The sequence below is a fragment of the Chrysochloris asiatica genome, unplaced genomic scaffold, assembly GCF_000296735.1.
Source record: "Chrysochloris asiatica unplaced genomic scaffold, ChrAsi1.0 scaffold00108, whole genome shotgun sequence".
NCBI lineage: Eukaryota > Metazoa > Chordata > Mammalia > Afrosoricida > Chrysochloridae > Chrysochloris > Chrysochloris asiatica.
The window spans coordinates 1,425,627-1,437,596 of NW_006408626.1; the positions used below are offsets into that span (position 1 = coordinate 1,425,627).

The 11,970-nt window shown below is 37.2% G+C and overlaps 2 protein-coding genes across 3 annotated transcripts in view; one reads left to right on the top strand and one right to left on the bottom strand.

Annotated features, from left to right (window-relative positions):
- The first annotated feature begins 706 nt into the window (after positions 1-706).
- MRPL47 (mitochondrial ribosomal protein L47) lies at positions 707-10,520 on the top strand. Its single transcript, XM_006867698.1, has 5 exons — positions 707-798; positions 4,428-4,558; positions 6,654-6,749; positions 9,081-9,088; positions 10,389-10,520. Exons 1-5 carry the CDS (start codon positions 727-729, stop codon positions 10,502-10,504), a joined length of 423 nt encoding a protein of 140 aa, XP_006867760.1. The 5' UTR covers positions 707-726; the 3' UTR covers positions 10,505-10,520.
- Positions 10,521-10,829: 309 nt separating this feature from the next.
- ACTL6A (actin-like 6A) overlaps positions 10,830-11,970 on the bottom strand; it is a 58,699-nt gene continuing 57,558 nt past the window's right edge. The window contains exon 14 of one of the 2 annotated variants that reach the window (XM_006867699.1): positions 10,830-11,310. In XM_006867699.1, coding sequence (XP_006867761.1) covers positions 11,230-11,310 — 81 coding nt within the window. In that variant the 3' untranslated portion in view covers positions 10,830-11,229. The remainder of the gene's footprint in view (positions 11,311-11,970) is intronic. The other variant, XM_006867700.1, reaches the window with a different exon arrangement.

Sequence of the window (11,970 nt, forward strand, 5' to 3'; positions counted from 1 at the left end):
CAGCATTCCTCTTCAATTTGTTATTCCCGGCATAGTAAACCATGTGGTTGTCAGATTCAAAATGGCCAATACCAGTCCATTTCAGCGCACTAATGCGTAAGATATTGATGTTTATGCATTCCATTTCATTTTTGACAACTTCCAGTTTTCCAAGATTCATACTTCGTACATTCCATGTTCCGATTTTCAGTGGATGTTTACAGCTGTTTCTCTTCATTTTGAGTTGTGCCCCACCAGCAAATGAAGGTCCCATGGGCTTTTCTCCCATGAGCTTTACTCCATTCTCTTCATCACAGTCAACTCTAGTTTGACGAGGCAGCTCTTCCCTAGTCACACTTTGAGTGTCTTCCAACCTGAGGGGCCATTTTCCGGCACCGTATCTGACAGAGAAACACTGTCAGATGGAGAGTACTCAGCACAGTACGTATAACAAGTACTCAACCAATGTTCCTTTTCCTTCATCTTTCTTTTTTTCTTTTCATCTGGAATGTAGAAATTTTTTATGTTGTTTTAAAGTTTTCTAACAATGTGATATGTGACACATGAAAAATTTTTCAGTAAAAGGATTATTGTTTGTAATGATACTTAGGATATTGAAATTTATAAAGAATTTTTGAATACAGATGATTAATATTTATGTCAGAAGTCATAACTTTATTAACCTTAGAGTAACATCACAAGATTTGTGTTCTTTGATATAGGTATGTTCTGCTGAAAGAAAGAAACATGCTCCTAACTCTAGAACAGGAGGCCAAGCGACAGCGATTACCAATGCCGAGTCCAGAGAGGTTAGAAAAGGTAAGGCTCGTGACAGGCTGAAAACTGTTATGTGGATATAAATTAAGAAGAGCAAATGGTTCTTGAATCTGTTGTCAAGTAGATTTATTTCTTTCCTGTTTCTATTTCATTTTTAGGCTGATTTGATCACTTTTAAAACAATAGCTTTATTCCAGTAAAATGATCATACCATAAAATTCTCTGGTTTAAAATGTGGAATTCATTGATTTTTAGTATATTTACAGAGCTCTAACCTACTTTCATTAGGGAGTGTAGAAGCTCTGTAAGCAAAACACTGGACTATAAGCCACAAGGTCGGGAGCAGCCGTGAAGTCAAATGACGTATAGTGTTAGGCAAATATGGTGCATGAGACCTTTTTAAGATGTTCAGGAGCAAAGTAATCAATTTGAGGACTAAAGTACACCTGACCCAAGCCATGGTATTTTCAGTAGCCTAATGTGGTGCTGTGGGTTAATACGCCAGACTGCAAAGCCATTTGAACTACAAGGTTGGCGGTTCATGTTCACCAGCTGCTTTTTGGAAACCCTATACAGGGTCGCTATGGGTCAGAATTGACTCAATGGTACTTAACAACAACAACAACAACTTTGATAGCGTAGTAGTTACGAATCGGGCTGCTAATCCCACGGTCAGCAATTCGAAACTACAGCTGTTCCATGGGAGAAAGAGGAGGCTTTCTGCTCCCATAAAGATTTATAGCCTTGGAAACCCTGTACAGGGTCGCTATGAGTTGGAACCGATTCCACGGCACATAACAACAACAATATGCATATAAGGAGCTCTGGTAGTGTAGTGGTTACGAATTGGGCTGCGAACCCTAAGGTCAGCAGTTTGAAACTACCAGCCGCTCTGCAGGAGAAAGATGAGGCTTTCTGTTTCTGTAAAGATTTACAGCCTCGGAAACCCTGTACAGGGTCACTATAGGTCGGAACTGACTCACTGCCGCTTAACAAACACAAATATGCATATGAAAGTTGGACAGTGAATAAGGAAGATTGTAGAATAATTGATTCATATGTTGGGGAAGATTATTAAAAGTATCATAGACTGCTAGAAGAACAAACAAATCTGTTTAAGATTAAGTCCAGCCAGAATGCTCCTGAGAAGCCACGGTGACCAGACTTCATCCCTTATACTTGGGTCATAGAATCAGGAGGGACCAGTCCCTGGAGAAGGGTGTCATGTTTGGTAAAGTGGAGGGTTCAGTAAAAAAGAGGAAGACACCTAAGGAGAAGGATTGGCATAGTGGTGGCAGCAGTGGGATCACGTGTAATTACAATTGTGAGGTTGACACAGAACCTGGCAGAGTTTCATTCTATTGTGCTTGAGGTTGTTAAGCAACGGGACCAACTTGACAGTATCTAAAAATAGCAACAACAAGGCATTTTGCTTATTGACTTTCTGGAGGTCCAGAGAACGGTAACATCTACTTATTATGAGAAAGTTAGGCGGAATTTTAGCTGAAAAATGCCTGGGAATGCTGCACCAGAGAGTCCCCCTCCATCACGACAATAGTCCTGCTCATTCCCTTGTCAAACAAGGGAATTTTTGCTAGTTGTTTTTTTTTAAGTTTTTATTGTGAATTGAGTAAAAGTTTACAGGGTATATCATCAGTTTTACATTCAACAAATCATGTTTTATTTCATTGCAACGATTGCAATCCCCTCCATGTACCATCAATTAACAGTATTTACCTCTCCTCCCCCTTTTTTGTTTTGATATATACATACCACACAGAAAATGTATATTCATTTAAATGTCCACAGTGCCCATTTTGCAAGCCATCCTCCTCCCCACAGGCACACAACCTCTCTCACTCCAGGGGTCTAGAGTCCTCAGCTGTTCTTTCTATCTGTGCTGTCACCTATGCTTCCATCTCTGCTGTGTCTGCTTTTCTGGTTAGGAGCCCATGTTCCACTCATGTACTCCCCTCTTTTAGTTTCACACCTTCTGCATTTGCAGTTGTGATTATCACAATTAGTCCTGATAACAATTACAGTTGAGCTATAAAATCCTATCTCCATCATCCACATTCCCTTTCACCAGACCCATCCACAAAAGAGGAAAACTATTCGGTTCCCCTCATTCTGAAACTGAGCACACTCATGAAAGCTTCTAAGCCAGCCACTTTGTTCCTTTATAGCCCCATTTTTTGATAGCGTATGTCTAAGCTGCTTGTCTCTTATCAACCCAGTGTGCTGAGGAGCTAGAGTTTGGATGGGAAAGCATTAAGCATCTATCTGAGAGTCCAGATAGATTTGGTTCCTTTTTGTTTCTTAATGTTAAAAAATACCTAAAGGGCATCTATTTTTCTTCAGTGAATAATGTGAAATAGACTTCATTGACATGGTGAAATTTCTAGGACCCTTAGTTTATTAGGGATGAACTAAATGGCTGGTATCATTGCTTATAAAAATGTCTCACTCATAGTGACCCTGTATAGGGTTTCTAAGACTGTAAATCTTTGTGGGAGCAGAAAGTTTCATCTTTCGAACTGTCAGCCTAGTAGTTAGCAGTCCAGTGCTTATCATACAGCTCTACTAAAGGTTCCATAAATACACAATAAAGCCACTTCCTTTGAAATTATTCCCACTCATAGGGACTCCACGTAGGGTTTCCAAGATGGTAAATCTTTACAGGAGCAGAAAGCCTTCTCTTTCTCCTGCTGAGAGACTCATGGATTCTAATTGCTGACCCAATGTGGAACCCACTACACCATCTGGGCTCCTTAAATACATAACATTTGTTTTGTTAAGTGCTGTTGAGTCGGTTCTGATTCAGAGTAACCCTATATAGGGTTTCTGAGGAGCATCTGATATAGGTTGAACCACCAACCTAGAGGTTAACATAGTCCAATTGCTTATCCTACAGTGCCATACCAGTACTACAAGTACACAGTGTTGTTGTTGTTAAGTGCCATCAAATTGCTTCTGACTCATAGTGACCCTGTAAAGGGTTTCCAAGGAGAAGATAGTAGGTTTGAACCGCTGACCTTTCAGCTCATATTGACCTTCCAGTGTAGTGCTTATCCTACTGTGCCACACCAGGACTCATAGAAATCTTAAAAGGAAAATGAAAATAAATAGAAGTTTTAATGCTATCTTCTTGCATCTTGATGAAACTTTGGAGATAACTCTAATGTCATGATATATTGGTATTTCTGTCCCTTTAATAGCAGCAAGTACCAAACAGTCCATAATATCTCTTATCTGTATGTTAAAGACCCAGTGATTCACTGAGGCTGAAACATGGTTTTTAATATAGCAAAAGTAACAAGCTGCTACCACTTCTTAATAATTCATTGAGTTTTGAAATAACAGAAGTTAAATTAAATCTTCAAAAGAAATCTCTGTAAGTGAGTCTCACTGCATTCAAAACTAATATATAAAAGCCTGAGCTAAAACAATTTTTCATTTTAATGAAACTATAAACTTTTTTAAATTTGCAGAATGTGGTATTACAGACAGCCATGTGTGTACACTTGAACCAGAAAGATGTTCAAGAAACATTTGACAGAATGCCCCTTTGACAAAAATACTCACCGTAACTTTTCTGAAGTATAATTTCTTGTATGTTCTGTTTCTTTAAAATTTAGTTAATTGTTGAAATTTTGTCTTTGTCTTTTCAGGTGGTAGATTCCATGGATGCCTTAGATAAAGTTGTCCAGGAAAGAGAAGATGCATTAAGACTTCTTCAGACTGGTCAAGAAAATGCTAGACCGGGTGCTTGGAGAAGAGACCTCTTTGGAAGACTCATCTGGTATGTTGATGACATTGTGGCTTTTTTGAAAGTAGGAATCTCCTACCTTATTCTTCCGCCCAATATCTTTGAAGAAAACTCTTACTTTATGAGATAACTTTGAGACATACATGATATAAGCAGAGGTCCTTAAAACCCTTTGGAACATGAGGATATGAATGAAGGTAGGGTAGCCTTATCTAGTAAAAACAGTACCAGGTCAAACATGCAATCCCATGATTCAGTTATCTCTGTTCATTTTAGCAGTGATTCTTAATACTATATGGATCATAAGACCTTTTGAGGATTTCATAAATGTTACATTTCCATGAAATTAATTGCAGAACACATACTTGTCTGTTTTACCTGTTAGGAACCTAGGACTATTCAAAATGAAGTTCTAAAAGAATAAAGGCTGATGAACCAGTCTTAGTATGCTCCCATTGCCAACAGGATAAGCTGTAGGCCAAATCATGGAAGAGTTTACTTTGTTCCCCAGTCGTCTTCATTTATTGTTGGACATTTCATAATCTCTTCTCTTTCCTATGATCAGTCCCATAGTCCTGTCAGACATGGGGAAAGGATCTGAGGGTAAACATTATGTCCTGAGGAATAAATAATTGAAATGGTTCCGTTTAGTCTCTTTCTTCTGGGGCCGTTTATTTACATTTGAGTTAAGCAACTAAAATGAAGCATTATTAGTAGAATTTTAAATAACAGTCAACAAAAGGCAGAAGGCATTTTGGGGAGCTCTTTGTATCCTTGAAATTATACCACATAATAGCAGCATATTCAGCATAGTGTCTTTTAATGAAATTTTTGGTGATGGGCCTTTTTGGAAGCTAATTTATGGAAGTAACTGTACTTCCTAGTACAAAAAGACAAATTGCCAGAAATATCTCACCCAAAGTTTTATCTATTTTTTTCTTGGTATTCATATTGTTGTTAAGTGCCATTGAGTTGGTTCCAACTCATAGCGACCCTGTATACAGTTTCTGAGGAGCGGCTGGTGAGCTTGAACCGCTGACATCCAATAGGAAAAAATGGAGGTAGAGGAAAGAATCTGTATTCCTAGGAAAGTCTCTAGGAGTGATATTCTCTTTAAAAGGTTTTTAAAACTTTTCCTTTTTAACATGCAATCCCATGATTCAGTTATCTTTGTTAGTTTTAGCAGTTACAAAGTAAAACTTTGGGTGAGATGAAATGTAAAATTTCATGGAAATGTTGGCAAGGAAAAGACAAGCTTTTCCAGAGCTAAACAAAAGAGTGAGCATAGCACTTATATCATCTTTCCAAAAAAGCTTATTAAATTACATTAAAATTGTTGTGCTGCTTTTTTTTAATGCATTATTATGTTAAATGTTAAGTATTTACAATAGCTTCAAATGTAGAGCTTCTTAAAAATATCACATCCATACTTTTTCTTTCAAAAAGAACATGGTGACAATAATGTCAGAAATTGGTTTCATGTTTTTATGTATATGTGTGTGTATGTGTGTATATATATATATAATGTATGTGTGTGTGTGTGTGTGTATATATACACACACACACACACACACACACACACATATCTATCTGGTGATGGTGATGTGCTGTGGAGGTGGTAACCACTCAGCGAGCCAGCATAGGGTTTCTGAGGCTGTAAATCTTTGTTGGAGCAGAAAGCCTCATCTTTCCCCTGCGAAAAGCTGGTAGTTTCAAACTTCTGACCTTGTGGTTAGCAGCCCGACTCATAACCACTACACTACCAGAGCTCCCTATGTGTGTGTGTGTATAAATATATATATGAAAAATACAAATATATGTGTGTATATATACATACATATGCATATAAACATTTTTTAAGAGTAATCTGAAGTCAAGATTAGAAAATATAACCATCTGTGCAATTTTGTGCTAGGTTCATGATCCTCTACAACATTACCTTTATTTTTTGCTAAGTTTAGATTATTTCTTAATTTAAACCTAGGAAAAACAAAAAACTATGAAAATCAAACTGCATTGCATTTTATTGAAAACATAATTTGTCCAAAGAAGCTTAAAACTGTTTGTAAAAAGTGAAACTGTATCTAGTGTTTTCTATAAAGGTGCTGAGATTTTGTTTTCTTGGCAGGCACAAGTTCAAGCAGTGGCCTTTACCTTGGTACCTAAATAAACGATACAATAGGAAACGATTCTTTGCAATGCCTTATGTGGAACGTTTTGTCAGGTGAGTACAGTGACCCTTTCTAATGAAGTATAGCAGCTCTACAACAGATGACATGTGTTAAGCTTTCTTTAAAATGTAGTTTCTGTGATTACATAAATAATACATGATTATTGTGGGGAGAAATTTTAAATCAAGTAATGTCGAGAGCCTGCTCCGACACTCTTATTTGGGGGTCCTAGAGGGAGGTATGACATTGGCGAAGAATGAAGCTCACAGAATTGATGGGTCTTGTTAGATGGTGAATCTTCTCCATTTATTTCAAATTCTCAAACAGCTTTTATACTACTTTATACCATCAATTTATTAATCATTCTTTTCAAAGTAGTAGTTTAAATCATACATATTAATCATTTCAATATAGAGCATCAAGAATATAAAAATTTTCCTTGTTCCCCTTTACATAGTTAGACAGTATATAATTTCTGTAAGCAAACCTCATTGCTCTAAAAATGTCACGTTAAACTTAAAACATAATTCTAAATCTTAACTCCTATTTCTGCCTTCACCTATTATTTTCTATAGATTTATTAATCACAACTGGTACCTAAACATTATTTGCTATGGTAACTGACAACACAGTTGTTTCTCATGATTGATTAAACAAGAAAAACAAGAAGCATAAAAAAGTTTTGTAGCCAAGAAGAAACGGAACTTCCTTATACCAAAAACTTCTCTATACAAAGCATCTAGTTAAATTTCTGCTTATGATCTAATACTATTCCCTTAGCCCTCAATTGCATTCTTGCTAATTTTCTAAAGGTCTTAATACCCCTGACCGAAACTACACAGAATGTTGAATGTAATCTTAAACCTGAACTGGCAAAAACTTTAGCTGGTTTTTCCTAATGGTGAAACTTATTGTTAGTGTGAGAAGCATTCTTTAGGACTACGCATGATTGAATATGGTGTGAATGTGCAAGTTTCAAATCTCTAATATAGTTCTAAGATTCTACTGAAAACTTTTATTATAAAATCAAGAAAATTAAAAATAAGCTGATTAAAACAAAGAGACAGAGACAGCAGAGTCCCCACATGAGATCCCTCCTGGGGCCTTGTGTTACAAGGGGGGACCCATTGTGGCCCTGCTTATTTAGGGTCCTCCGCCGCTCTGCCCTTTGGTGTCATGGCCTCTGCCAAAGTAAAAAAAGAAAATTGATGTTATATGTAATCCCACCATCCAGAAAAAGCTGCTGTTAACTTCTATTGTTGTTGTGTTGTGAAGTGCTGTTGAGTTGGTTCCAACCCATAGCGACCCTGTATAGGGTTTCTGAGGAGCAGCTGGTGAGCTTGAATCGCCGACCTTGCAATTCAAACAGCTTTGCAGTCTGGCGCATTAACCCACAGCGCATACATATATATTGTTGTTGTTTAGTGCTATTGAATTGGTTCCTATATAGGGTTTCCGAGGAGCAGATGGGTGGGTTTGAACTGCCAGCCTGTAGTTTGCAGTCCAGTGTTGATTCTATAGCCACACTAGAAGTCCTTATGTTAAGTACCGTAGAGTCAAGTCTGATTCATAGTGACCCTGTATAGGGTTTCCAAGGAGTGACTGGTGAGTTTGAACCACTAACCTTGCAGTTCAAACCGACCTTGCAGCCCAGTACTTATCCTACAGTGCCACATGAGGAATCCATATACATACACACACATATGTACATCCTTTCAAAAATTTTTTCCTTCTATGATAGATAACTATCTGGATAGTGAAGTTCTACTATAATGGTCCATATAATTGCATAAAGTGTGAGCTTATGTTATTGAAATATTCATGACACGGGGAACTAAGGAGAGAAACCTGTTGAAATACAGCTGAATTTATGTTATCCTTAGTGTATTATTGCACTTTAGTGCATTTCACACAAAACATTGAATATACTGTTTTTGAATTAGCTTTCCTTTGATCATTCAACCCTGAATATTTGTAAGTAAATTGTCATTTTTCCCCTTCCCTTCCCATATTGGCCTCACTCTTTCTTGCAAGTGTCTTCTGTAGCATTTTCTTTTTTTTGTCCTTTTAAAAGTACTTACTCATTTTTTAAATGTTTTGTTGTGAATTATGTGATAGTTTACATGGGAGAACATTAGCTTTACATTCATTCATCCCATCGCATATCACTTCATTGCCATGGTTACAGTCCCTTCAATGCATCATCAGCCAACCAAAGGGTATATACCCTGCAAGCCTGCCCCGATTGGTTGTCAGCACACAGCCCCTCTCCCTATCTGTGTCCGAAGTCCCCAACTGCTCCATCTTTGGCTTCACTGTTTCTCTGGGTAGGGTCCTGCTCTCCACTGTTCTCCCTTGATGGTCCCAGGGACCTCCTCTCTTAGACTGCAAAGTTAATCACTCCCCTCCTTTTGTAGGATCATTTTTAATGCATGCATTTAGTCCTTTTCTGTGTGGTGGTAACAGAAACATTTTATCAGCCCTCCCTAGATGGGTATGCTGTTGTTGTTATGTGCCGTGGAGTCGCTTTCAAATCATAGTGACCCTGTACAGGGTTTCCGAGACTATAAATCTTTATGGGAGCAGAAAGCCTCATCTTTCTCCCGTGCAATGGCTGGTAGTTTTGAACTGCCGACCTTGAAGTTAGCAGCCCGATTCGTAACCACTGCTCAACCAGACAGAGCTCATTCATGATTTCTTTGCATACTTCCACTGGTATCAGCAATGCTTTGTGTGTCTTACCTCCTTTTCAAAAGGATTTAATAGTTACTTTGATTTATTATAGCCTGTGGTGCATCTTCCTCCACTCATCTGTCAGTTTGTTGTATTGTGGTGGCTTGTGTGTTGCTGTTATGCTAGAAGCTATACCACTGGGTATCTTAAATACCATCAGGTTATCCATAGTGGACAGATTTCAGCGGAGCTTCCAGACTAAGGAAAAAGAAGACATAGATGACTTTTGAATGTTTAGCCACTGAACATGATGAATAGTACTAGAATATTGTTAGATTTAGTATCAGAAAATAAGCCCCTCAGGTTGTTAGGCACTCAAAATACACCTTTAAGGAAGAACAGCCTTCTTAAAAGAGTTGATCATAATGACATGAATGGAGCAAAACTTAAAAGGATCATCATTTGCTGATGAGGCATTAACTCAAAGTGGTAAGAAACAGCTGTAAACATCCATTAATAATCTGAACATGAAACGTATGGAGCGTGAACCTAGGAAAATTGTCAAAAATGAAATTAAATGCATCAAGATTGATAGGGTAAATGAGGGCTGTTGAAATTAGGGTATTACAAAGGATGTCAAAGACCTAGTGGATTCAAGACAGTTGTGTGTCAAGTTGGTTCTGACTCAGCAACCTGTGTAGGGTTTCTGAGAGCAGCTGATGGGTGGATTACCAGTCCCGTGTTTATCCCTACAGTGCCACACCTTCCAGAATAATGTAGTAGAAAGCTTTAGTCCAATCAGAATTGAACTCAAGGCCTAGTTTTCAGGTTTATCTCTTGATTTGGGTAAGTTTACAGTGATTATTATTCAAGTTTAACAATATATTTAGCACTCCAAGCAGAAAGATTGACATAGATTATGGCTTTGAAGAATTGATTTGGGGATATTTTATTGGTGTTGTATAACAGGGAAAGAGTTGTATAAATTGTTATGCTTTTTTTAAATTCTAGGTTGAGAGTTGAGAAATATGCCCGCATTCAATCAAGGAAGAAAAGTTTAATGAAAAAGAAAGAAAAATTTCTTCAGGAGAAGTTTCCACATCTTTCTGAAGCCCAGAAGTCAAGTCTTGCTTAAGATGCCTGAACTCTTAGCGTTTTGTTTTAGTCTACACACTTAAGTAAATATATGTTACGTGGTTTATAAAGAGTTTTTTTTTCAGTAAGCAACTGTGTTGTCATTTTTTATAAGTGTTGATATGACATGCATATTTTGAAGTGGACACATATCTACCAAATATAACCTGCTGAGTGAAAGTGATGTCTGTCATCTAATGTAACAAAGGCAATAAAGTGGGTTTTTTTAATTTTTAATAGGGTACGAAGGGTACTGTTTATATCACTCAATGATAAATGAACTTACTACTTGAAACTAGGTAGTAATAACAGACAACAACATAAAAATATTTCTGGAATGGCTAGTAATTTTTATTTAATTTTGTAAGCCTGAGATAAAAAGCATAGGCAGTTTAAGTTTTTCTAGTCAATAAAAAGCAATTCTACCAATCCACTTATAATTAATATACTAAACAGAGTTGGAAAGCATTTTACTGAAAGCAAAACATTTAGAGAAAATAGATATTTATACAAAATTATAAAATGCTTGTAATAAGAATAAGTGCATCTCAAGGAAAGCACAAACTCATTTTAATTTATAGAGCAAGTTAAAGCCTTAAAAAATTTAAGTGGAAATTGAAATATGCAAAAATGTATAAACTTTCTACAAAAGATGGTCATTCTTTTCCTGAGTTTACTAAAGCTATGAAACGTAAGGTGACACAGGAAGGTAGAGGTTTGGAAACTTCAGGGGCATTTCCTTTCTACACACTGCTTCCCTCCTTCTTCATACTCTTGTTTGGAAATCCACATTTGTTGAAAGGTACCCTGTAAAAGAAAAGTTATGTATGTAACTATGTCTTATTAAGAAATATTTTTTTCATTTAATGTCTTTATTTTCACCATTTATAAAGGAAGATCTCTGAAGAACTCTTAAACAAAACCCTCTCTCTGCAAAGTAATAGTCCATTATTATTCCATAATACCTTCTACCTTCCTCCAGAGCACTCAAAAGTACTATTTATTGCCTTCAAGGTTAGAAAGAATACTAAATCCTTCTATGCCTGTTACACTATCATGAGGATTTAGGAATGGCTAACAAGGAAAGTCTAAGGGATTAGCTGTGATGGTTTGGTGCCAACCTAAGGAAACAACAGGAATTAGTGGAAGCAGGAACCCTAATACAAAATTGAAAAGATACTCTAAGCTCTAGCACTGGATAGTAACATTTAGAACTCAAAAGTTTTCATCAGAATTTGGAGATGGGGTTTTGCAAATATACAGGCACTATATATCACATACAGAGTCCTGGTCCTGGTGTGGTGCTGCGTGTTAATGAACTGGACCACAAGGTCAGAGTTCAAGCTCATCAGCCACTCCTTGGAAACCCTATGTTGTTGTTGTTGTTGTTAAGTGCCATCGAGTCGGGTCCGACCCATAGCGACCCTGTACAGGGTTTCCAAGGGTGTAAATCTTTACGGGAGTAGA